The sequence below is a fragment of the Pieris napi genome, chromosome 21 (assembly GCF_905475465.1).
Source record: "Pieris napi chromosome 21, ilPieNapi1.2, whole genome shotgun sequence".
NCBI classification, from domain to species: Eukaryota; Metazoa; Arthropoda; class Insecta; order Lepidoptera; family Pieridae; genus Pieris; species Pieris napi.
This window is the reverse complement of record NC_062254.1, coordinates 2587034-2613336: the sequence shown is the minus strand read 5'-3', so window position 1 is coordinate 2613336 and position 26303 is coordinate 2587034. Positions and strand designations below refer to the sequence as shown.

Sequence of the window (26303 nt, the reverse complement as noted above, 5' to 3'; positions counted from 1 at the left end):
TTTGGTTGAGACATAGTGGTCGTCAAAATTGCCTTGAAGTATTGTTTAGTCTGTGGTAAGTTTTGTTTCTTCATCTCACCCTAAATCTTACCTACTCGTATAATAAAAGAATTTAAGTCATCAGACGTAATAATTACGCATTATTACATTGTTTTATAATGTAATTAGTATGAAACTGGATTAATAGTGTGAATGGTCTCAATTCGAATTTGATTGCGAAATATACGAGTTTATCAAAAACAGTGTTGCAATCGCAAAACAAGAATTATATACAGATCCTTTCATTAAAATTTACTTTTCCTTTAAGCACGTTTAAAAAAATTATAGGTCATCTGGTCTAAACGAATATTATAAAGAGGAAAATTTACTGTAACGAATAAACTCATTAAGGCCGATTTACATTATCTTAGTGTTTAGGAGAGTGCTTTAGGATAGTACTTTAGTTGAAACATGTAAACGCTACTTGCTTTAGTAAACGCTACGCTAAAGAACTTGCCTTTCAACTTGTACTAAAATACTCTCCTAAACACTAAGATAATGTAAATCGGCCTTTAGCAGCAGTGTTGGATTAGTGGCTTCAATGTGCGACTCTCATCTGAGGTCGTAAGTTCGATCCCCGGCTGTGCACCAATGGACATTCTATGTGCGCATTTAAAAGGTGAATGAAAGCAAAGTCGACGTGTGTCAGGCACAGGAGGCTGAACACCTGCTTGCCTATGACTAATGATCGTGAAACAAATACAGAAATCTGAGACCTAAAAAAAGACTAACTGGTGATTTTTTGTTTTTGAACTCATTAGTTCTGAGTAACATAAGCTATATTCACTTCCAAAATATTTTAAGAGCCAGAACATACTGCTACTTATAAAGATGTAAATAAACTCGTACTAGTAGAAAGGTTACTTATGTAGGATTTAGCTTTCGCTGTATTACCTTATAACTGTGATATTTCATATAATTTAAAACCAGATAAAATACGAACAGTCATTGAAAATCACCATTTTTATATGATATGGGAACTGCCACAAAAAGCTATCACCTATGGACACTCATGTTAGCTGATGCGTTGCGGTTTAAAGGAGTGTGCTTTTTAAATATAAAAGCTTTTGCCGTCAGTCAAATATGTAACCATTTTATACTTAAAAGACAAATGCTTTCTGGGTTTCTGGGCTCGTTGAAGCTCAACTGAACATACGGATGCACTACAGCTATTTTAAAGAGCGTACCAATTTTTAAAAAAGGTTGCCAGCCTTCGCTGTAGCCTCGGGAGATTGCTGGTGGCATCGTGGGGTTTTAGTGGGTATGCACAGCAGCGAGTAACCCTTCATGAGGCAACTGTGCCGCGGGTGGGTATGCGTAACGCATTTTCACACGAAAAAAAAGGTACAAGCAAGCCTGTGGAAATGCAAGTGTCCGTGGGCGGCTGTGTTAAGGCCGATTTACATTATCATTAGTGTTTAGGAGAGTGCTTTAGGATAGTACTTTAGTTGAAACATGTAAACGCTACTTGCTTTAGTAAGCGCTACGCTAAAGAACTTGCCTTTCAAGTTGTACTAAAGCATTCTCCTAAACACTAAGATAATGTAAATCGGCCTTTAGTGTTTAGGATAGTATGTACTTTAGTTGAAACATGTAAACGCTACTTTCTTTAGTAAACGCTACGCTAAAGAACTTGCCTTTCAATTTGTACTAAAGCACTCTCCTAAACACTAAGATAATGTAAATCGGCCATTACAGTGAGCCCGTTAGCCCTATTGTATTAAAAATATATTATACATAAAAAAAGGATATAATTCTTGTTCTCACATAGTTACTTTTATGGCTTCATGTCAATGCCTTTACCAACACTTTTTATAACGAGACATGTTGCACCTTGCTCTTGATAACTTGACCCAAATTAATGGAATTATATGAGATTGTTATAGTCTGTGGAATATAATCTATGTTTTATATGACAGTAACAATACCTTTATCCTCACAATTTTTATATTGATGTTTCTCTTATTTATGCCTGATCGCTAGTGATAAGCCTTATCAGGCCATTGTGTCCATTATGATTTTTGAAGTTATACATACTTCTTTAGGCGCGTTATGAAAAATTGATGGGAGTGAAATTTTACGATGCGCGCGCACCGTGACACAAAATTATCAGTATGAAGTTGCCCACGGAAGATGCTACCGGCTTTGAACATAATTTAAAAACAACATTCGAATATTGATAGAATTTATGTAACACTTACCTAATGAATAATAATAAATATTTATTTATTTAATTTTTCAAATGTAAACTGAACTTTATTGCCTATAATAACTCCTTTGTCTTTTAGTCTTTGATTATTTAATTGTAATTAATTATTTGCATGCAATCAATAACTATTTTAATAATGCGCGTAAGAAGTTATACTTCGCACGCGTACACGCACTCTTTTTTTTTCTTCTTTTATATTTTGTAAATCTAATTTAATTTTTTAAATCAAAATAGTATTTTGGTTGCTTCGTTATAACTTTTTACTTTCTGTAAACAGTTATAAATAACTAAATCATTGGCGCTACAACCTTTTTAGGTCTGCACCTCAGATTTCTGTATCTGTTTTATGACTTGTCAATCTAATAGGCAAGTAGGTGATCAGCCTCCTGTTCCTGACACACGCCGTCGACTTTATGGGTCTAGGCAAGCCGGTTTCCTCACGATGTTTTCCTTTCACCGCTCAAGTGAATGTTAAATACGCACATAGAAAGAAACTCCATTGGTGCACAGCCGGGGATCGAACCTACGATCTCAGAGATGAGAGTCGCACGCTGAAGCCACTAGGCCAACACTTAAACGGTTAAAAACAACAATTTAAATTTTTAAAATAACAAACGAAACTAAATACGAGCTACAACATAAACGGGTTTGGGATGTGACACTAACAGAATTCACGTTATCTAATATTGCTACACTATTTCAAGAACAGAATAATATCACGTAGCAAAAAGAATTGTTCGAACTAAGTACCTATGAAACCTTTTTTTAAGTCTTTTAAACCTGCGCTGTGCCTTTAGGACTTCAAACATAATAATAATGGTACCTAAAATAAGTTGGCCTCTTTCAAATTTATAAAGGCCTGTGTCTAACACGTGTAGATTTTTGTGTTTAAAGCAGGGTCCACACTATGCCGCGGTAGGCCTGGCGGGTTGACCCGGGCGGGCTAAGCCGCGCGGGTACGTTCGGGCCGCCACGACGTCCACACCGAAAACAAGGCCAACCGGGTTATTTCTACCTACATTATTTAGTTTCAACACCAAGACTGGTGACTTAATTGAAGAGTACTTAAAATGAACAATAAAAAACCCTACTTAAACAAACTGAATCAAATATAAAATAATTCGTCTAGTTCGGTCGGAGGTTTAATTGTATCTGAAGCCGCTCGGCACGTCCCCACTCTATATTTTTGTTCGGCTCGGCTCGGCTTCCTTTGATCTGTACCTACTTTATGCGGGTTGGGATCGGCACGGCCCGGGCCGGCATTTTCTAACCCGGCAAAGCCGCCCGGGGCGACTACATCAACGCGGCTTAGGACGCCCGGGTCAGCCCGCCCGGCCTACCCCGGCATAGTGTGGACCCTGCTTAAGACGCGGTTTGGCGTACGAGCAACACGTTTGCGCATAAAGGAAATTCCATTGGCACGGCCGAGTTTTAAACGTCCGATGTCAGAATGTCAGAGTCGGGCATCGACCGTTTAAACCTAGGCCAAAGATACAAAAACAAGTGATATATCAGATTACATTAATAAACAGTGAGAAAAGAATACGTCATTATTAGTTGAGAATTTCTGTGAAATGGCCACTTCCTAAATCACTTTGTCAGCATACAAACTTGCAAAAATCTATTTTGTTGCTATATGCTGTTTACAAAATTAGATCATGATTATCTGAATACTCTTATCAACTTTTATCGACGTAAAAATGTCGACAATTGTTTTATGACAATTGACAATTCTTATTAGATCCTGAAGCGCGAACTATGACTGAAGGCAATACATTTTTGACATCGGTCAGACTTAGCTCTAAGTCTCGTTTCTAACTTAGATCTGGGCCTATTATGGATTTATAATTTCCCCTATTCATAATATAAGGTCGTTGGAGTAAACAGGCGAGTATGTAACGACAGTTTGCTTATTTTTGTACCACGTGATTGTGAAATCCATTTAATAGCGGAAGAATCATACATATGCCATGTTGTAATGACTGGCCTGACCGCAATGATTATTAAATTATTATTATATCTTTTGGTTCTGTTAAGATTTAGAAGTAAATCCTCTGTTGTCTGCTTAAGCGTTTACTAAAATAAAATTATATACGTTTATTATGGAATATAAGATACAGGTATCACTTATTTCAATTCATTAAATTGAATCGGTAGACATCCCTACTCATCAGCAAAGAAGACAGAGGGCCGAGAGAAAAAGCCGGCGTAAAAAACTCTCGGTACTATTTTCAACATTGTAACAATGAATATATTTGGTAATTGTAGAATAATCCTACTAATAATGGTATTTTTGGGTTCTGGCGCCGGACCTTAGTTACCTGCGTTAAAGAGAAACCACCGTTATAAGGATTCCATTGTAAGCACAAGGAAGCCATTGTGGTACCACTGTTTTAAAATCACACGGGTTTTAAGTAATTAGCGGTTACTTCAGAAGAGAACATAGACAAAGAATAGCGATAAATACACGTTCAAACGAGGCGTATAGTGCCACATAGTTTTCTTACCCGAACCCAATAATTAATCCACAATCTCAGTTTGAAAACAATCTGAGATCAGACAGTGACAGTCGATCGATCTCCTACCTGCATCCCAATAACCAAACCCTCGAAGACAATCCATTTTTGGCGACGGATAAAATGCTCTTTGTCGTTCCATTTTACCGAGTTTACACTCATATTTGATAATCAATGTAAAACAAATAAAGTGAATAAAACCGTACAAATAACATTAAAATATACATGTGTATGTTTAAAACAGAACAAACAGTTTTTTTAAGTATTTAAAAAACTGGTGTAAGTTAAAATCTTTAAAAATAATTATAGGTCTACCAGAATCTGATGGCAAAAAAAAAAATTAAAAATTAGCGATTTACATATGGCAATAAAAGAAAAATTTCATCTGTCAACTAAAATTTCGAGGAATTGTTTTTGGTTTGGCTTCAAATTTCCTTTAAAAAGTGATGAAAATGTCGAAGAAAACTCTTCGATCGCAAGCAAGACATATTATTTTCAATGTTTATCAAAGAATACTTGGTCAACAAGATGCAGAACATACACAATCATCGATATTGAGCCATGTGCAAGCGTTGACTGGTTAGTAGGAATGACACGTCTTGATAGTTTGGTTTATGGGATTTTTCGTGTGTATTATATTATGTACTTATACTAAACTTTGGTTTCAGGGGTTTCTTATACTACAAATAAACTTGGATAGTTTTGATTTAGAATTGATCAGAAACAAGATAAATGAGTTGTACACTGTTTATTTCTCTCAAATAGGGATCGATGAATGGCGAAAATCTTGTGAACATGTTATAAAAATTGAAAATCAGTTCATAGAACAAGATCGGTTAATTGAGATGCAGGAGGAAAGGTTTATTATAAATACTTCGTTGAAGACTTTTATATGGATGTGCAGTATTTGGAACCATTTTCAAGTTCTTAATTAATTAATAAACTCATGAACAGAGTAATTGGAGTTTTCATCTAAATTTCAAACCCCACATTGGATAAATTTTTATATTTGCATTTATCACACACAGAATCAGCCGCTATAAGGGAAAAAAAGTATCAAAACGTTTTACTCCAATTTCCCCAGTATTGCTAGCGTCAATTTCTTTTTTCCCTTTTTGCCATCAGATCCTGGTAGACCTATAACTTTTGAAATCGAGCTTTCGTCAACTGTCATTTTCACACAAAGGTATCCACAGACACCGATACGACCTCCCATGGATAGCTTGTATCTATAGATGGCTATTACAATCCGTCGATTAGTTGTTGGCACTCTTGTTACAACATTTGGATTAAGATTACTCAGATGGTGGAATATGGATTGAGATAGGTTATTGAGTTCGGGCGTTAGCCGGTAAGAGCGTTGCTGTCATAGATTAGTATTGCCAGTAAATAAAAATTAACCATTATAAGGGGAATAATTTAATTAATTCATGCCAAGTTAGTAATTTACTGAAATGTCTTAATAAAACAATGTATACTAGTACATATCTAGAAAATATAGTTCTATGCTTATATATTAATTTCCATAAGTTTTACATACAAAAGGGTATCGTGTCTTTTCTATATATTTTAATAGAATACTATTAGATATCAACGGCTCGCGTGTGAGTTGACGGCCTTCACTTTGCTCGCCTTGTTATAATTTCAAAACTGATAATACTTATATAATTAAATATATATTCGACGCGGGTATTATGTCGATCGCGCATCCGGCCATACTTGTGTGTATTCACCTGATGACAACATTAATTGGTGTCTAGAATAGAAGATCCATATTAAATAGGTGCTTTGACCTGTGTATGGAATGCTTTTAGATACTTATAAAGAATGTTGTATTTGTGTGTAAAGTAATAAATCTTAGAAAAGGAAAAAGAATCTTGGGAAGAAGTGCTGTATGTGTGCATGCATTTAAATAAAATTAATATTTAGTATATATGTATTATGAATTCGGTAGTGGGCTGAACAATTATAAAGAAAGCATTTTTAAGTGCCTTTCTCATATGACTAATCCGCTGTTTTGCTGGATTGTTTTTTTCTAAACAATAAGCAAAAGTTACTTGTACATATTTTAATTTTAAATAACATTTATGTTTACCAAAATTGTCATATATTTTAGAAAAATAGCTTAGTAACATGCTGTAAATATATTAGTATGTATGATATGATAAACTTAAATAAATATGTATACATACAAACTTCGGTTTCACCAAAAGAGTAAATAACAAGTCAAAATGTTCATTATCTTTTATTTATTTTACCAATAAATCATAGTGTCATTTCCCCTAAATAAAGTCCTTAAAAAGCCTACAAGATTTATCTATTAACACGCTATTAACACCGCATTGTACCTACAATAAATAACGTATGGATACCGGCAAATCTCAGAGTAACTTTTGCTGCTTAGATTTAGTGTCGAGACCCTCTTGATTACATCTATGAAGGAGATGCGGCCAAAGACTTCCACCACTGGATGAATTTTAAAAATCTACAGTAGGGCCCACGTAACTGATGCATACTGATAATAATTACTAATATAAACAAACTTATAAAAGATTTAATGAGATCGAAACTATAAGTGCTTTTAACTTTGAAAATAACCTCTTAATTCCCTTTTGTATGAATTTTACAAATCCCTTAGTGGATGTTCACAACATAGAATTCACTTGCGACATTAAGATTCTAACCTCTTTGATTTCCCGAACAGTTTTGCCAACGTTAAAAATTTTAGAATGAGGAGAAAGGATGGGAAACAAGCTCTAAAGTCTAAGCCAAGGGTTAGAATCTGTTGTAGTCTTGTCTGTAGAATCTGTCAAAATAAATTCGTCAATCCTTCGCTGATAAATGGAGTAACATAAAAATATAACAAATCAGTACAGGTTAACGATATCAAACGAATTCTTCAAATTTACACTAGCAGAGACATAATTGTGTTAAAGAATAAAACTACTAATAATATTTCATTATAGTTAACAACTATTAAGTAACGATTTAAATAAATATCTGCCTTCTTTCCCTAATTAACTAATTGCACATTAAATTTCACCGTTATTTAGGTATTTTCTTAATGTATATAGCATTAGGAATTTAATTAACGATACTGACCACAATGTCGGTTACAAAACTCTTTGTTAACATGTTTTAAGATCCCGAAACTTAAAGACTTATAAAGGTCGAACAGGTGAGTTGTTATCTGTTGGAAAACTACTCAAACTACATTTTTCATGAGTGATAAGCTATCAATATTGCAACGGTGACATCAAAATCGCGAAAATAAACCAGATCAAGGTAGAATAAATAGACTATAACAAATTAATTATTATCTGTTAGTCACAGACTAGTTTAAAAATTAATTAAAAAGTTAATTAGCTATAGACTAAATTAAACAGTTTGGGAGGAATATCAGTGGATCTCTGGTCTGTAATATAAAATAGAAATGATTAATAGCAAAAATATTGAATATTAACTTTAACATTGCTTGACGTTACCAGGTAATTTATTTATGAAGTTATGTAGGTACCTACTTCTTTTTGCGCGTTAGGGCAAAATGATGAGAGTAAATTCTTCTATTGTTAGTGTCGTTTTTTCTACAAAATTAGGCGAAAGAAAACATTTTTGAAAAGATTTTTATCTTGTTGCGCCAAAGAAGTATAACTTCTAACGCGTGTACATAAGTACAAACACTTTTTTTTACATTTTATCATACTTTTAGTAGGGACACTTCTGCGCCTACAATCCCGGTGTATCCGGGAATCAAAAACGGGACACCACGTGCGTTATCTATGTTACGGAGTCGATGAGTCCATTCATTAAATATTCGTTATTGACGTCAACGACATTAATTTATGAAGTAATTAGGAACTCGTTAAAAGAAACCAGCTGAGTCTAATTTTTACAGTCGGTAACGTGAAATGTCACAATATTGCTTTAATTAGCAATATTTTTAATTTCGAATGAATTTTTACTTCAAAATAAATAATATTTCAAAAGATGATTATGTTATTGTGTCTCTACTGAAATGTTATATATTAAGTTATTCATTCAGTATAACTTCCCGACCTCATAGGAATCTTAAAAACATTTTATTTTTACTTATTATAATAATTTAAGATATGTATTACAAAGAGTCAGGTTATTCAATTAGTTTAATGTTGCTAACATGCAATTTCTGCACTGGATCAACATTCAATTAATATATTTTCACAATATCTTCGAATGAATCAGATATACTGTAGAGAATAACTGCAGTCATATGAACGCGCAAATGATTTAGCACGACACAATGCAAACAACATCCTTATAATATTTATTGTGTTCTTTGACGGTGTTCCCGTCCCGAAGGAATAATATGAAAACGCGAGACAGATAAAATAAAAGAATTTTAGAAACTCATTTACCGCTCAAAAAAGACTTAAAAGGAAAAAGGTACCAATAGATAACGACAAAATGTTTACATTTTATTACGAAAAGAATAAGGAAAATTTTGATAGTATTAAAACGAATAATACGGGAACTTTCTGGAAATTCATTACAAAGTTTCTATATCATTTTAAAATATATTTTTCGCCATTTTTAGGTGATTCTTCGCTTCTAATGATCTTATCGTTTACAATTATTCGAGTGCACTAATCAGTATTTATCTTGGCAAATCAGGGCCAGGTGTGATAAAGATTTGGAATTTTATTGTACTTGCTTTGTTTCTATAGATAAATATATGTTTTTGTATCGTTTTTTACGTGAATTTGATAACCTGTAGTTATAGTGAATTCACAGCGGATATTTTTTTGTATTTGACCAATGCATATTTGTATCTTATAACTTACCGTTAAATGTGTCGTATGCTGTTGGTTGATATTCCTCTCTGAACGTATCCTGGGCGTAAGCAGCTATTAATGAACTCTTTCCCACCGCACCATCCCCAACTAACACACACTTAATTTTTTCCTTCTTACCACACTTCACTCTCCTTCTATCTTTTATCTGAAACATTCTATTTAAAGTTCTTTTTCCTTTCTTGTCACGCACAGTCCACTCATTCATTTTATCACAGCAATTTAAGTCACCCGAGTCATCATCCTCTATCACAGCACGATTATTTTCTTCCGCCACTTCAGAATAATCATAGTCGTCATCATCACGGCGGGATACAGGGAATTGGCTCGGGCTATGAACTCCAAATACAAAAGGGCCGTCTCGCTCTGGCAAACGGTTCGTAAACCCGTTCGCTGGCGCTGAAGGCTTTGCATACTGAACCGCGGGTGCACTATATTGATTCGATAGATATTCAGCTGATGCGTGTGGATCAAATCTGAATACGAGTTCAGCCTCCCTGCGGTCCAAGCTCAAATCCGGTGATATTACTTTATCTTGAAAGTAACCGACCTTTTCACGTGCGCGGCTCTCTTGTAATCGCCTTTCGAGTTCGACATTTGACGGTTTCCAATATTCCGTTCGTTTTTCATAAGTGCTTTCATTTATTAAATTTCTCGTAGCTGGATAGGGTCTTTGTGGTCCATAATCGCGTGGTGGCGCTCGTGGTGGAACTACAATAGGCTTTTGCGGTTCCGCGAGCAACGGCCGGCGCGCTGACAAGTTCGTGTTCCTGTTAAACATGATCCCTTCTAAGCTGGGAGACATTGGCACTGTCATGAACCACTGAGATGTTTATTGAAGCGTGCGTTCGCGCACATAACTTGATATCGTGATTCGAGTAATCGTGAAAGTTTTCTTCGATAAACACGCGTGAAATGAACGTGCGTCTGCCTTCGCGTTCGGTTTAAAACTAGCGCGCTGCGCGCCAGTCAGCCAATGCAAGACCGCCTTCATTCAACAAAGCGATATCATATACACAGATAAGTAATAATATGCTGTATTCTCAAGAAATATAGGGGTGAAATTTTAGTGCAGTTTAGAATGTGTACCCCTCGTATTTAGAAATTACCTGTTGCTGCCCGTACCTGTGCCAGGTATAATATGGGCATAATCGGCGGTTAGTTTGCAAATTGCAATTTGAACGCAGCTGTTGCTACATGGCATTTCAAATTTACAAGTATCTTAATAAATGATGAGTTATTAATTGAATTTAAAAAAATTGTCTTTAAATATTATGGATTGTAAAACTTGTACACTTGAAAATGTTGAGAGTATTTGGTTATGTTATACGATTAAAAAGTATCGTAATATGCATTATAAATTATAATGCAGTTCGTACCTACGCAATTATTTTGTATTTATTAAATGCACGATGATAAGGACTACTCGTACTATTTTATCTGCTCATCTCGACATATTATTGTGGTTGGCAATTTAGATACATTTTTCAAAATCCAGACGAAACAAGTAGACATTATTTTTAAATTCTTTGTAGGTGTAGATGTTAGTGGGATTATTTAAGATAAGGATTTCGGAGCCGTTTAAAAAGTTAGTAATATTTATTCCACTATATTTTTAAATCAAAGCTAATGATGATATTGACAAAGTATGAATTAAACCCTATAACATTTTGAAAACTAATTAAAGCACTAAACGAATCGTTTGCATTTTTATAAATCAATGTTTTTATTGCAAAATCTTAAAAAGTATTGCTGTTAGGCATTACGAGTGACGAAACATTTATAACTCCCCAGTTATCCCAGTATAATGGGTTTTGGTATTTTTGTTTGTATACTATTAAGTAATATGTAGCTAAAGCTACATTTAATAGGTTTAGTCTTAAATGATTTATTATGAGGGTTCATAGTAATATGTATAAGTAATTACTAGAAACTGCTAATCAATATTTTTAATTCTAAATGGTATCTTCTGAAAAGTTGGCAAACGAAAAAATGTTTCTCTATATGAAACGACAGTCGTCTTCGGGCTGATAGCTGACGTACAGCTGTATGACATGACATGACAAAGTCAACTTTCAAATGGTCAAAACTATGTCAATTGTCAGTACTCGGAATGTGCAAGAGAAAAGTCAAAACATACAAAGTATGATTAAAAACGTGTGCGCTACGAAATAAGTCACATAATATCTATTATATTCTTAGTACAATTAAAAAAAATCAGTATAGTTACTAAGCATTTACATTATAGACTATTTTTTTTGTCCATTAATTATTTAAAATCATATTATGGCAAAGTTTAAGTTGAGTAAGTACCTTCTGTATCAATATCCTATATCGTTACATTTCCTTTAATGTAAGTTAAACTATATAAAACATGTAATTAGATAATCTATTATATTTCTCACAATCGTGGTGGCCTACATATGTGGTTGGTTTTCATACCAAAAATATATAATTATTTTTGTAAATCATAGGTTATGTTTTGATTTTAATAGCATGCTTCGTATTAAACTGTTAATATTTATAATTTTTATTTACAGAGAAACCTTCGAAACGTCAACCAGCACGTCTACGTTATAAAATTGAGAAAAAAGTTAAAGAGCACAACAGAAAAGTAAAAAAGCAAACAAAAAAGCAACCTAAGTCAAAAAAAGCAAAGCCTATTCAGATTCCAAATGAGTGCCCATTTAAAGAAGATATTTTAAAAGAAGTTGAAGCAGTTAAGAAGCATAAAGAAGAAGAACGACAGAAGAGGAGAGAACTGGCTAAACTTGAAAAACAGAAGAACCTGGAGGAGAAGAAAAATGTCTCTGGGAACATGAATACACTTGTAAGTTAAAGCTTTAATTGACATAAAACTTAATTAATACTTGAAAATTAACAAACATTTTATAATTAAGAATTTAAATGTGTAACAGGTAGCCAATGCAGAAGCTAGAGGTAAAGTTCATGATGCATTCAAAACCGATGATGTTGATGATGATATAGGCAAAGACAGACAGCAGGAAAATTCATTAAAGACATACTACCGGGAATTTAAGAAAGTTATAACAGAAGCAGAAGTTATCTTGGAAGTTGTGGATGCTAGGGATCCTTTGGGTAAGGCATACTTTAATAATCCATTGGACTTAGCCTCCTATAAGCTACATGCTTGGGCTATAATAATAAATATAAGTCTCTTCCACCAAAAGATTTGTATATTCAAGTATATTCAGCTCTTATATTTATATCTTATATATTCAGGTCTTCATCTTGTTATTCAACCTACCTAGCCTGGCCTAGGTTATTTACACTATAATATCTCTGAGGAACAGACTATATTCAGAGTCCACTGTACTCAACTTGTACTGGGACTCAAGGTGTTAATTTTTACATATACAGATTCTATATTTATAAATACTATAGAGAACAAAATATGTTTAATGTTATAAGTTAAACAAAAGACTACTTTATGCAAGTAATAATTAAATAATACTTTGACTAAGGTATAAAACACTAAAATGTTACAATGACTGCTGTTGGAGAAAATGTCTACTCAAGTGATTTATATTACAGTGTAATCAACTCTTTATAACGAATTTCATGGGTCCAAGCTTCTTTATTTGTTATAGGGAGGGAAGAATTAATGTATGGGTATTGGGTTAAACCGAATAAATTTATCTCATTTTTACGTTGTAGTGAGTTTTTTGTTATAACAAAAGACGTTATAAAGAGTTTACACTGTATGTTTAAATCATATGAAAAATATTTTAAAGCCTTAGCCCTAATTCATAAATTTATGTGAGAAATTAACATTATTTGTGTGCTTAATGTACTTATTTGTTTTAGGCACAAGATGTGTCCAAGTAGAAGAAGCAGTTAGGGAATCGGGCAAACGTCTAGTCATAGTTTTGAACAAGGCCGACTTAGTACCCCGTGATAATCTTACGGCCTGGCTCAAGTATTTAAGAAGATCAGCCCCGGCTGTCCCATTCAAGGCATCGACACAGGATCAACAACACAATTTGGGGCGGAAGAAAATGAAACATGTTGTCAAGGAGAAAGAAATGAAAGGTATAATTAGAATTATTACTCTAATCTTGTGGAAGTATTCATTAAAGCTGATAAAATTAATTATGTATCACACATGAAAATTCACTAGTGTGAACTCTGTTTCTGCATTTACACCCCCATTTGGCCCGTTGTGTGTCAAAATGTTTATATACTGTTTATTTTAAAAAAATATGATAATTAAATCCTTTTTAATCCAATAAAATGTATATTGATTGAAAGTCCAACAGGGAAACATTATTATTGTGGAACATATATAAAAATAACTACTTAGTTGTTGCTAATATTTATACAGTGGCGATTGTAAAGGTTATACCGTCTACTTCTATGAAGATGAGCTTAAACGAAATGCAAGTACAAGCACAATAACATCGCGTGCCATGCACGGATCGGATCAGAACCAGTAATATATGCTTGACCTATCTAGGTCTAGGAACAATCACTTTTCCATACATAAAATTGCGTATCATTTAAGATCGATTTTATTTTTTCAGGTTCGGCATGTGTAGGTGCAGAGTTGCTGATGAGTCTCCTTGGTAACTATTGTCGTAATAAGGGTATAAAGACCTCAATAACAGTTGGTGTTGTTGGTCTCCCCAATGTTGGCAAGAGTTCTATTATCAACAGCTTGAACCGTTCTCGGGCTTGTAATGTTGGGAGCACACCTGGTATTACGAAGTGAGTTGGTTATTCTATTGAAAAATTTAGTTGGTGTGTTCGTGTATACTGCATGAGTTAATGCATATGTACAATATGCATTTCAGAAAATAGATATTTACTTAATAATTTCTTTTTTCTATGGTAACAAAAAAATATTTTTTCAAAATATTCTTAACATCACAATTTATTTGCCTCTACTGACTAAGGAGGCAAACAATAATACTTACTAATGATTTAAAAATAAAATTAAAGAGATGCGATGAGGCCAAAACACTTAAAGCAGTACTGATTTAATTTATGCATAATGAATAATCTAATATATAAAGTTTGTAGTTAGTCCTCCGAAACGGCTTCACCGATTCTCATGAAATGTTGTGTGCATATTGGGTATGTCTGAGAATCGGTCAACATATATTTTTCATCCCCCTCTCTCATCTCAATGTTAAGGGTAGTCCACCCCTAAATATATATTTTTTTTTAATTTTTAGATAAAAAATTTTTTTTATGATACAGCATTAAAAAATATATACAACCCCTAATATTCACCCCTCTACAATCAACCCCAATTTTTTATTATAAATGATATACATGGCAAAACGACCTTTGCCACGTCAGCTAGTAAAATTATATATATGTAGGTACTTTCATATAGAATTTTCATAATTTCAGACAAATGCAAACGGTACAACTGGATTCAAAGATTAAAATACTCGATAGTCCCGGAATAGTGTTCCACAGTGGTTCCGAGACTGATGCCACGGTAGCTCTGAAGAATGCGATCAAAGTAGGAGCTTTGAAGGACCCAACAACACCTGCAAATGCTATACTTCAACGAGCAAATAAACATACTCTAGTCGCATTGTATTGCATACCGGAATTTAATACGCCACAGGTCAGTATGTTTACGTGTGTGTATATAAGTGAATTGTTCTTGTTCTTGAAGCCTCATCGCTGAGGTCGTAGGTTCGATCCCCGGCTGTGCACCAATGGACTTTCTTTCTATGTGCGCATTTAACATTCGCTCGAACGGTGAAGGTAAACATCGCGAGGAAAACGACATGTCTTAGACCCAAAAAGTCGACGGCGTGTGTCAGGCACTGGAGGCTGATCACCTACTTGCCTATTAAATTGACAAAAGATTATGAAACAGATTCTAAAAAAATTTTAGCGCCACTGATGTATGTATGTATAATAATTTAAAGATTTAAAAATGTTAGGACCTTATTTTTCTAGCTACAGATTAAATATTTCAAAGAATTATCGACTGTAGTGAATGATTAAGAAATAAAGTCTACTGTTGCCGTAGAGATCTTAAAATCGATTGAGTGTACCGAAGCGGATAGGTGGCGCTTAAACATATTACATAATTATCATATATCTTAACAGTCCACGTAAAAACTATGTTTATTGTTATTACTGGTTTAAAAAATGTTCCACAAGCGTAAGTGGAGAATTTAATGTAAAAATACATAAAACGGACTGCCTTTTCAGGAATTTTACGCTAGCGTCGCCTCTCGGATGGGTCGGTATAAGAAAGGAGGTGTACCAGACCAAGAAGCAGCCGCGAGAATACTTTTAAATGACTGGAATACGGGAAAGGTATGGAAGTCGATTTATCGTTTTATGAGAATGTATGAAGAATAGAGAGATATTTAACGCAAAATTTATTAATAGCAATATAAATTTAACTTCGATTACGTAAGGATGAACTTCAGAAATGGGACAAAACCCTATAAGTTTTTGATATTATGAAGATTGATATAATTAATGATTTATGATATTCTTTTATATTTCTGATATATTCATATTTTAACTATATACAGTCAAAACCGTTTACGACGACATTGTTTAGAACAACATACCGGTTATATTGACCAAAATCACAGGTCCCGGCTGAATTCTATTGTATTAGGTATTTAATAACAAAGTCATCGGCTGTTACGACTATCGGTTTTTACGACCAAATATGAGAGTAGTCCCTTCGATGAGGACTACTTAAATGATCCTAATCCTTGGGATTGAATTGCTCCAGTTCAAACAATTTGTATGACAATACTTGGCGATTAAAAAGAGTGGCGGAAAGTTTCTTGCCAGTTCTTCTTACCCGCTCTACGCCCTTGACTTGCGAACTGGTAGTAAATGTAAATTTACGATTAATTTAACTTGACGATTCAAAAGTGTACTTGGTTACCCACTTGAATAAAGATATTTTGAGTTTGAGTTTGATGTCGTTATAACAGATTTTGACTGTAACTGTCGTGAAGTATTTCTGGACATAGGCCTCCTAAATGTACTTAGTAATTTCAATTTTTTTCCAGGTCCGATATTTCACAGAGCCGCCAGAGATGTTAGATTCCGAAGTGCACGTGGACGCGAAAATTGTGTCAACGCTTGCGCAGGAGTTCGATATCAATTCCTTTGAGGCAATGGAGACTGAGGCCATCAATTCTCTTAATGTGCCAGTCGACGATGGTGCTATCAAAGTAAGATGAATTTTATAATTAAATATATATACATACATAATATTCTAAGTAAAATTCCGTATCACCTCGACGTCCGCCGTTCCACAACTGAGCGTTTTTCAAGGCAGTTTTTGCCGCGCACTATCACTATGTGGAACCAGCTGCCAACTGAAGTAATTCCGAATTCCGACTTAGGGTCCTTCAAAAAAAGAGAGTACCAATTCTTAAAAGGCCGGCAACGCACTCGCGAGCCCTCTGGCATTAATTGTCCATGGGCGGCGGTATCACTTAACATCAGGTGAGCCTCCTGCCTGTTTGCGCCATGTTCTATAAAAAAAATATATATATGATAAAATATTATATTTTTTATTTATTAATATAGACAGGCATTTTAACATAAAATTTATTTTCGTTTTATAAAGAGCACGCTATATGGTACTCAAAAGTATCACACGGATTTTTGTACATTTTTCACAAATTTATAGATTCATGAGGTCTGTTAATTATAAACAATTATAAAAATCTGTGGCACTGGAATTATTTTTGTCTTGGCTTTATAGTTATGTCCACTTCGTGATAATTTTTCAAATAGGCTCCTTTACTTTACCCTCTAGGTGTTTCTTTTTATTGTTCCAAATTAGGGTTGCCTGGAAGAAATCGCTTGTTACTGATAAGGCCGCCAGTTGCCTAATAACTTATGTAACCTATTTTTTTTTGTTTTTTTATATGTATGATTTTGTATATTATGGTAACAAAGTGTAAATAAATAAATAAATTTATTAGTTCACGCCCGTTCTCGTTCCACGCATAATCTATTTAATAAATTAGAATGTTTATTTTAAATATAACTTTTACAGATAACAAGCACAGGACCAGTCAAAGCAGTAGACGAAATGCAAGTAGATGATGACACAACCCTTCTACCTCGTTCTGTTAATATTCGCCCAAAATTAGACAAAGCAAACAAAAACGAAAGAACGAAAAAAGACCCCGAAATGCAAATTGAGGGCAACACCAAACTGAATCAAATAAAAAAAATGCAATTTAAGAAGGATAAAAAGAAAAGGGCCAGGAACGAAAGGAAAGCCGTCGAATTGGCAGATGTATTGGAGACTGTCACATTAACGTCAATAAACAAAGATGACTACAGTTTTAAAGAAGACTTTTCTTTGTAATTAAATGTTTATGTTTAATTGTTTTTTTTATTGTTCCACTAATCTACTTCAAAAATACACACCGGGTAATTAAGTATTTCGTCACGTAATTTTTGGAGATTACACCCCCCCCCCCACAATGTAACGCACCGTAACGTTTTTCTGTACCACCACCGTGACCACCCAGTGTCTTTATACCTAAAAGCTACAATTAGGTGGTGTAAAGTACCGAATAGTCGAAATTCCAACACTTAATTCAATCCCTGCTCTGCAGTCTGCATTGTCAACTTTTTACAAGAGGAACAACCCCGCACCCTCCAAAATTCGTTACATAATACTTAAACGCTCTCTTAGTTAAAGTTCAAACGGGTACACCCGTATTATTATTGATTATTTTCTATTTATTTATTTCAAAACGGGACTGCGTTAAAAGAAACGTGGTTATTGACCATAAAGCTTTATTTCGTTTTTGACTTTTCTCTTGATTCCTTCTTGACAATACTGTCAATTCAGCAAAGTTTGACAGTTATCATCTTGTTATTAATACGAAATAAAAGTATATAATTTTTTATTGGTTAAATCATATTCGATTGCAATAAGTCAATAACTGACATTGTTAAAATTTGATTTTTGAGCATCAATTATTAGGTTTCCAAGCACGTTTGCTAAATTTCTTGTTTCTCTTAAGGCCGATTTACATTATCTTAGTGTTTAGGAGAGTGCTTTAGGATAGTACTTTAGTTGAAACATGTAAACGCTACTTGCTTTAGTAAAAGCTACGCTAAAGAACTTGCCTTTCAAGTTGTACTAAAGCACTCTCCTAAACACTAAGATAATGTAAATCGGCCTTTATGTTGATTTGTCGGAAATGAATGTATTTCTTTCTTGACATAGATAGGTATATTCTATCTTAGGAAGCAGTTTAAGGTTCATCAAAATCGGAATGTTTAGAGTTACGACTATCAATGCAATTCTGGAGATGAATAATATAACTATAGATTCCTAGGAAATTAATTGCTTTTCCACTGCCTCTTCGGCTTAGAAGCATGCAGACTGCTTCTAAAAATAAGACTAAAATATCTAATGTACCTATTAAGGAGGCTAATTTCTTCACATTCATAAAATAAAATGGACTTAATATATGTAGTTACATTACAGACGCTGTATTATTACATTATATATCGTAACAATATATTCCTCCTATTTTGTTGCTTGTTGGAGTTTTTTAATATAAATTATTTTTTTCTAGGTATAAGTATCTATGTATGTATTTAAAAAATATCAATTACGTGGTATTAAGTATTGAAAAATACGTTACAAGTATGTTTTATCTCGCTTCCACATTACTACATTGGTATTTCTATCATTTACGCATGCCATGTTTCTGTTCGATTGGTTGATTTACATTGCTCGCGGGTTTTTTTTAATATCAATTGAATAACATTGTATTTATAGCTTTAATTCTCGTCTATATAAATTTTCTAGTTTTATAAAGGTTTTTAACATTAATTTTATTTATCTGTGCTTCTCTTGATGTTAATCTACAAGCAAATGCATTTAATAAATGAATTTAAAACTTTTATTACCTAATAAAAAAAATTTACTTCAAAATATTATGTTTTGACTTTCCCGCGAATCACTTAACTCGTCGTAAGCGGTGTGTTCAATTCCTATTCGTGGAATTTCAACCAATCAGATCTTTCCATCTGTCTGCGTAGTCCAACGTCATATAATGAAGTTCTATGTCTTCTATCTTTATCATACCTTCAGGGTCGGCGTATCACCATCCTTTTCAACAATTTGGTAATACTACTACGTAGCTTTATCTATCTCACCTACATGCATTGCTATTGTTCAAGTGTGAGCGAAACAGCAAATTGACAACGTAACACCCGGTCAAGATTGAATAATAGAGCGTCTGTAAATTTTTATGGTTATTCGTGGCGAGACTTTTCACGAGTGCGGTCGGTGGCATCTATCAAAATGAAATCGTTTTTATTAGGAGTTGTCAGCTTGCTGGCAATTTATTCTGCAAACTGTGAAGTGTTTTATGAAGAAAAGTTCCTCGATGGTAAGTGTGATAATTGAATTTGATTTCCAAAATATTCATGTACCGGTAATCCGCGTGTTGCAGTTTGGAATTTCAAATCGATCGACGCCGACAGAATTTAGTCGATTTACAGACTTAATCTTTCTATTTCAGACTCATGGGAATCAAAGTGGGTGTACAGTGAACACCCCGGTAAAGAATTCGGCAAATTCAAGTTAACTGCTGGAAAGTTCTACAATGACCCCGAAGAAGATAAAGGTACCTACCGCCTTTCTAAATTATTTCTACACGTACACGTTTCATTAATAAATGTCTTTCATAAATTGCCTAATTTTCTATATCAGAACTTATAGGATTACTATAATCCAATTAATTCAAATCGTTTCCTGTTTCAATATGAAACCGGCAAAATGTTCTCGTTCCGCCATTAACTAATTCTGTAATAGTACAGAGATGATACAATTTTATCTATACCTAAAAAGGGTGATTAGACACACTCCATAACTTAAAGTAATATCATTACCTATTTTGTGATATTTATGTTGTTTTATGTTAATTTTTCATTCTTGTACATAGGTCTTCAAACTTCTGAAGATGCCAGATTCTATGCCTTGTCCACAAAGTTTAGGCCCTTCTCCAATGAAGGCAAGCCCTTAGTAATCCAGTTCTCAGTCAAACATGAGCAAGACATTGATTGTGGAGGTGGTTACGTGAAGGTGTTTGACTGCAAGTTGGAGTCAAAGGACATGCATGGCGAGACACCATATGAAATCATGTTTGGGCCTGACATCTGCGGTCCTGGTACCAAAAAGGTTAGTGTTAGCTTTTTAAATAAATATAATAAAAATGAATAGTACCTTTTATACAATGCTGCTTAATATCTACACATACACAACAATATCTACATATTTTTTCTTTGCACTCTGCCATATTTATAAAAAGAAGATTTAAACCTATCAAATTATATTGCTTTTATTGTGTGGTCTATATATGTGGTGTTAAAAGTGTGGTCTATGGATTTAATGTCTAGTACAATAACAGCATTTCTACGAAACAATGTATCTTGTTCAATTCATAAACATGTCAATTGTCAGTATTTACCTTGAATGTTTGCATGCCATTGATTGTTCCATCATCCATGTTTGATTTCTATCATAGGTAATTACCATAGAGTTGAAAACTAAATAATTATTTTTAATAATGCCTATACATGGAGTTGGTGAATTTCATGTCAATAACTGATACAGCATTTTTTATGAATTCTGTAATACAACAAAAACACCTATATTCACATAAACATGCGTTGGATTTTCCAATAATTTGCTGAAACAATTACTACTGATATATATCTTGAATAAAGTCTAACCTAGACAGATATATATTATATGCTGAAGGCATTTAACTAAATATGATGTGTATCTAATTAACCCCAATAATTCATATTAAATATTAATAGTTCCTTTTAAAGAAGTCTACCAATTAAGGTTTTAATCAGTAATGGAGCTAATAGTTATGCAATAATGAGTTTTTAATTAAGTTTTTTAATACATCGTCATGATCGTAGAACAATGTCGGATTTGAAAATATCTAAAATCCACTTTTTATCATATTTGGATACTACATGCCTAAATATTACGTCTACATTAAAATAAAATTAATCAGACTGTAAAGTGACGGCTTTGATAGAAACATGTGATTTTTCTAGAAAACTAAGTAATTTAATCTTATAATTTTTATTTTGTTTCAAAAAAAACCCTTTTGTTTGCTTGTATGCCAATTTTCATAATAACTGAATATGAATTGAAATAGTTATGACAAAAACTAAAATGGTTATATTATTTTGAAATGGCTGCCCTGTAAAGTTTACTATTTGTCAGATCCGTCAGTCACTATTCTACGATTATGACGACATATTTTACTGTGTAAATAGAAAGAAAAAAAAAACAACTTAGTTAATAAGAAACCTAAGTACCTAATTAAAATAAATTTTATGCAAATACGTTGTAAATTATTCATATTTTGTAATAATTTTTGGTTTAATTTCGTAATATTTATGAAGCGTAGTTAATGATCTTGGCAATAATTCAAATCATTAAAATTTTGAAACGTGAATTATTTTTAACATTATAAAAAATCACACAAACTTGAAGAGTGTTGGGTTATTAACACTTATCAATACGCGATACGATATCATTCATAACTGGTTTAACTCGTAAATCGGAACAATGATGTAATAAATAATGTTGTTAAAAGTTACAACTTTTACGATAAAATTGATAAGAACTTATAATAACAGATAGTACTGTACTATTGATAGTACATTACATTATCTTAACTGCTAATGAACATGGCGTAGAACGCGAAGGTTCGATTCCTGTCGAAATAATTTTCAAGTATGGAGCTCTGTTCACGTAATAAAAAATAGTTAATAGGTATAACGTGCATTAGTATTATTAGCTGTGCATTCGTAAAAAAGCTATGCTTTAAGATAAATAGCCGTACGCCGCGAACATAAATTGTAGTTTATTTAGTAATATTTTGCTGTGTAATCAGTAATTTTGATGGCAATTCGGATTATTATTGCATACAAAAAATTTTTTTTTTTATTTGCGTTTTAATACTACCCATAAATTACGACTGTGTCTATCCCACGCCCCGTTGCCGAATTAACGTTGAATTTAAAAAATTCTCTATCCATTTGTTATAAGTTATCAGCCCTTGTTCTTATTTTTTAAGTAGTACTCACCATTGGAAATTTTATGATATAATATACACTGTAACTTTTACTTGCAACATACTTGTACAGCCCTTCCATCTATATATATCCATTCTGATATTTTATTACATTAAAAGCTTTCAACAGTTATTATATGTCATAAGGCACCAAATTATAATTTATTAAACCAACAAATTATTCCAGGTGCACGTTATCTTCAGCTACAAGGGCAAGAACCACCTCATCAAGAAAGACATCCGTTGCAAGGATGATGTATACACTCACTTGTACACACTTATTGTGAACCCTGACAACACCTATGAAGTTCTCATTGATAATGAGAAGGTGGAATCTGGAAGCCTCGAAGATGACTGGGACTTCTTACCCGCTAAGAAGATCAAGGTATGAAAAAGAATCTTTTTTTTTATTATGAAAATATTTTTTTTGTACGAGTGAGTCCCTCGGTACATAGATTGTACCTAATCTAATAATTTCTTACAGGACCCATCAGCCAAAAAGCCCGAAGACTGGGATGAGAGAGCAACCATTCCTGACCCAGATGACAAAAAGCCAGAAGACTGGGAGAAGCCAGAACACATTCCAGACCCTGATGCCACCAAACCTGAAGATTGGGACGATGAAATGGATGGAGAATGGGAACCACCAATGATTGACAACCCTGAATACAAGGGTGTCTGGGCTCCTAAACAGGTAAGCAGATTTATCATGTGTTGCTTTTATATAGGTATACAAAAAAAACCCACATTCAGGTTCTATATACTACATATTTAATGGCGTGTAACAATTTTGTTACGAAACATAATACATAATATATGAAAAATTTCAAAATAATCACCAAAATTCATTGCTTGTGAAAGAAATATCATTTCTTTGTTTACTGTTACTATTGTACAAAAATATGAATATAATAGAGACTAATTCCAAAATATTTAGTAAAAAAACTTAAGTTTTTTTTAAAGAAAATCTGTCTATTAAATCACATTTTGACAAAAATACTACAGTTATTTAGTTAAGAGTGCAATTAATTAGACAGTTCAACAATATTTGTCTTGTTTATTAACAATATAACATATCTTAAAATATTATACCAAAAATTTTAAAGAAACAATTTTTTATAATTTTTGTCTGAACAAGTTGCTAATTTTGTCGTCTGTTCGGGTCATTGAACGCAGTTACCGTTACTGCGTCTACCAAATTGAACACGTTTCTATAGTTAACACGTGATGACGTAATCTATGTGAAGAATACGTTGCCTTTGTGGCATGGTCAAATAAATAACAAATTATTTACTCTTCAAAAATGTTTGAAATGTCATGTGTCAGGTATCACCGTATCCAGTAAGTTTTTAGTCAGACTAAAGGCTTTGACTCCCTAAATCTTACCATACATTTTTTTCGATTGCATTTCCCAATCAGCAAAAATATAAGTTTTATCATAAATTAACTCGCGAAAATCTTTTTGTCAAAATTCACTATGTATAGCATGTATAAATTAAGTCAAATTCAATATGTACACACTTAGCTTAGTCTCGACTCTGAATTTAAAAAAAAAACCTTTAAAAAATTTGATACAAATAAAAAATTACATTTTGTACTCAAATTCTAAAAGTTGTTAACATACAATAGGCAATGATTCGTTGTGTTTTAATTAACCTTGGTCATAATATATTTTTATGAGCACTAGCGTTTATCTTCAACGCTTGTTTCAATAATAAATTAACTGTCATTAGTTCCATTAAAAACTTTTCACCTACTAGCTAACTTAAAAAGTCATTTTATCCACAGATTGACAACCCCGCATACAAAGGTCCCTGGGTACACCCAGAAATTGATAACCCAGAATACACAGCAGACCCAACTCTGTACAAGCGAGATGAGCTTTGCGCAGTCGGTCTGGACTTATGGCAAGTCAAATCTGGAACCATCTTCGACAACTTCCTCTTCACTGATGACCTAGCTGCAGCGAGGGAGAGAGGAGAAGAGATCAAGAAGAAGATTGAGGGAGAGAAAAAAATGAAGAATGAGCAGGATGAAGCGGAGAGGGAGAAGGAAAAGGTTGAGAAGCCTGAGGATGAAGATGATGAGGATCTTGATGATGAAGCCGCTGAGGGAGCGCCTGTGGTAAGTTTGCTCATAAGATTAGATTTTTTTTTAAATGTTGCTATGAACATGGCTTGTTGGTATAACAGTTATGGCTTCTATTCCAAGTGAAATTCAATAACTGTCTGAGAGCAAAAAATACATAAATTTGAATGAAAAATAATAAAGATAACTTAGGGAGCGTTCAAGTATTACGTAACGCAATTTTTGGAGATTATTGACCCCCCCCCCATGTAACTCGCCGTAACGTTATTCAGTACCCAAGTATAGTTAAACGTTTCGTGACCACCTAGTGACTCTTTAGTTACTATTATGTGGTATAAGTCGAAAAAAATATTAACAATAACGCGTAATTTAATCCTCGCCCCGCATCGTAACGTTTTACAAAAGGACCCTCCCCCCTCCCAAAATACGTTACGTAATACTTGAACGCTCCCTTATTCAGTGTTTTTCAGTTTCAAAAACACAATTTTTTTTAAATTTAACTTATCCAACATTTTATATTGTGTTAATTGTTTCAAGAATAACTAAGGAATTATATGTTAATAAATGTCCGTTTGTCCACAGGAGGAGCACGACGAGCTGTAAGGAAATAGTGCTGTGCAAAGACATTAAATACCGACGGGTATAAGTGTGGCAGACATGCTTTGTTCCAATATTTGAAGCGTGTGCAATCTTATATATATTTTACAACACTGTGTGAATCCAAAAACAGGAACGTACTGAATTTTTATGTATATAAAGCTATGTACCACACAAATAGTAATAAGGGTAGTGATTTTAATATCTATGGATTTCTAAGTATTAAACATCCGAATTGCGTTTAGTTCATGCATTTTAAACTAGATGGCGCTGTGTTCAATTAGCGCCATTTAGGGGATAATGTTAAAAGGTTTAGGACTACTCTATAATTTCCAATTATTATTGAAATGTAGACTAAGTCGTAAGTTATTCGATAATATTGGATAAAGTTACGGGGTAAGCCTGCTGTATTGATTTCGATAGATATTAGATTGTGATATTTGTAGTGTGTACTTAGCAAAGTCAGATTTTGTTCGGGACACTATGTGTCGTGCAATGTTTGTGTCATTGTGTAATGTTTTGTTTCTGTTGTGAAATGAGTCTGATTAAATTAATATATAACATTTGTGTGTTTTATTCTATAATTTCGGTTAATAGCTGAAGTCAAAGTATCATATTTATATTATCAACCTCTTTCTTACTTCATAATTAGAATTAGAAAGCACGGCATCGCATACCAATTAATTAACTCAACAAATTAAAAATTGAAACAATCTGCAAAAATTTTTTGGAGATTAATTTAGCTTTCTGAATTCATAAGTAATTCCAGAATCCAGATGTTTGATCACTTTGAGGGTATTTTTGGTTTTTAGTACGATTACTATCTATATATAGGAGCCGAGTCTCAATCGAAAACAAAGTAAATTAATGATAAATGACATGTTTTAACCTCAGTATTTATTGTATGACGAGGACG

The 26303-nt window shown here is 33.4% G+C and overlaps 3 protein-coding genes and 1 long non-coding RNA gene across 4 annotated transcripts in view; 3 read left to right on the top strand and 1 right to left on the bottom strand.

Moving 5' to 3' along the window:
• The window catches only part of LOC125060168, a 53782-nt gene extending 43229 nt beyond the window's left edge, over positions 1 to 10553 (bottom strand). The window contains exon 1 of the mRNA XM_047664937.1: positions 9585 to 10553. Coding sequence (XP_047520893.1) covers positions 9585 to 10410 — 826 coding nt within the window. The 5' untranslated portion in view covers positions 10411 to 10553. The remainder of the gene's footprint in view (positions 1 to 9584) is intronic.
• Positions 5086 to 5723, top strand: LOC125060171. Its single transcript, XR_007118810.1, has 2 exons — positions 5086 to 5343; positions 5433 to 5723. It is a non-coding gene; the product is annotated as an uncharacterized LOC125060171 (long non-coding RNA).
• Positions 10554 to 11716: 1163 nt separating the features above from the next.
• Positions 11717 to 17958, top strand: LOC125060539 (guanine nucleotide-binding protein-like 3 homolog). The gene is made up of 9 exons (XM_047665502.1): positions 11717 to 11898; positions 12134 to 12423; positions 12512 to 12692; positions 13422 to 13646; positions 14138 to 14321; positions 14973 to 15195; positions 15795 to 15902; positions 16622 to 16786; positions 17623 to 17958. The coding sequence occupies exons 1-9, from the start codon at positions 11880 to 11882 to the stop codon at positions 17938 to 17940; spliced, it is 1713 nt and encodes a 570-aa protein (XP_047521458.1). The 5' UTR covers positions 11717 to 11879; the 3' UTR covers positions 17941 to 17958.
• Positions 17959 to 19832: 1874 nt separating this feature from the next.
• Positions 19833 to 25950, top strand: LOC125060540 (calreticulin). Its single transcript, XM_047665503.1, has 7 exons — positions 19833 to 19990; positions 20123 to 20227; positions 20546 to 20781; positions 22890 to 23087; positions 23187 to 23396; positions 24491 to 24826; positions 25373 to 25950. The coding sequence occupies exons 1-7, from the start codon at positions 19903 to 19905 to the stop codon at positions 25391 to 25393; spliced, it is 1194 nt and encodes a 397-aa protein (XP_047521459.1). The 5' UTR covers positions 19833 to 19902; the 3' UTR covers positions 25394 to 25950.
• The last annotated feature ends 353 nt before the right edge of the window (positions 25951 to 26303 follow it).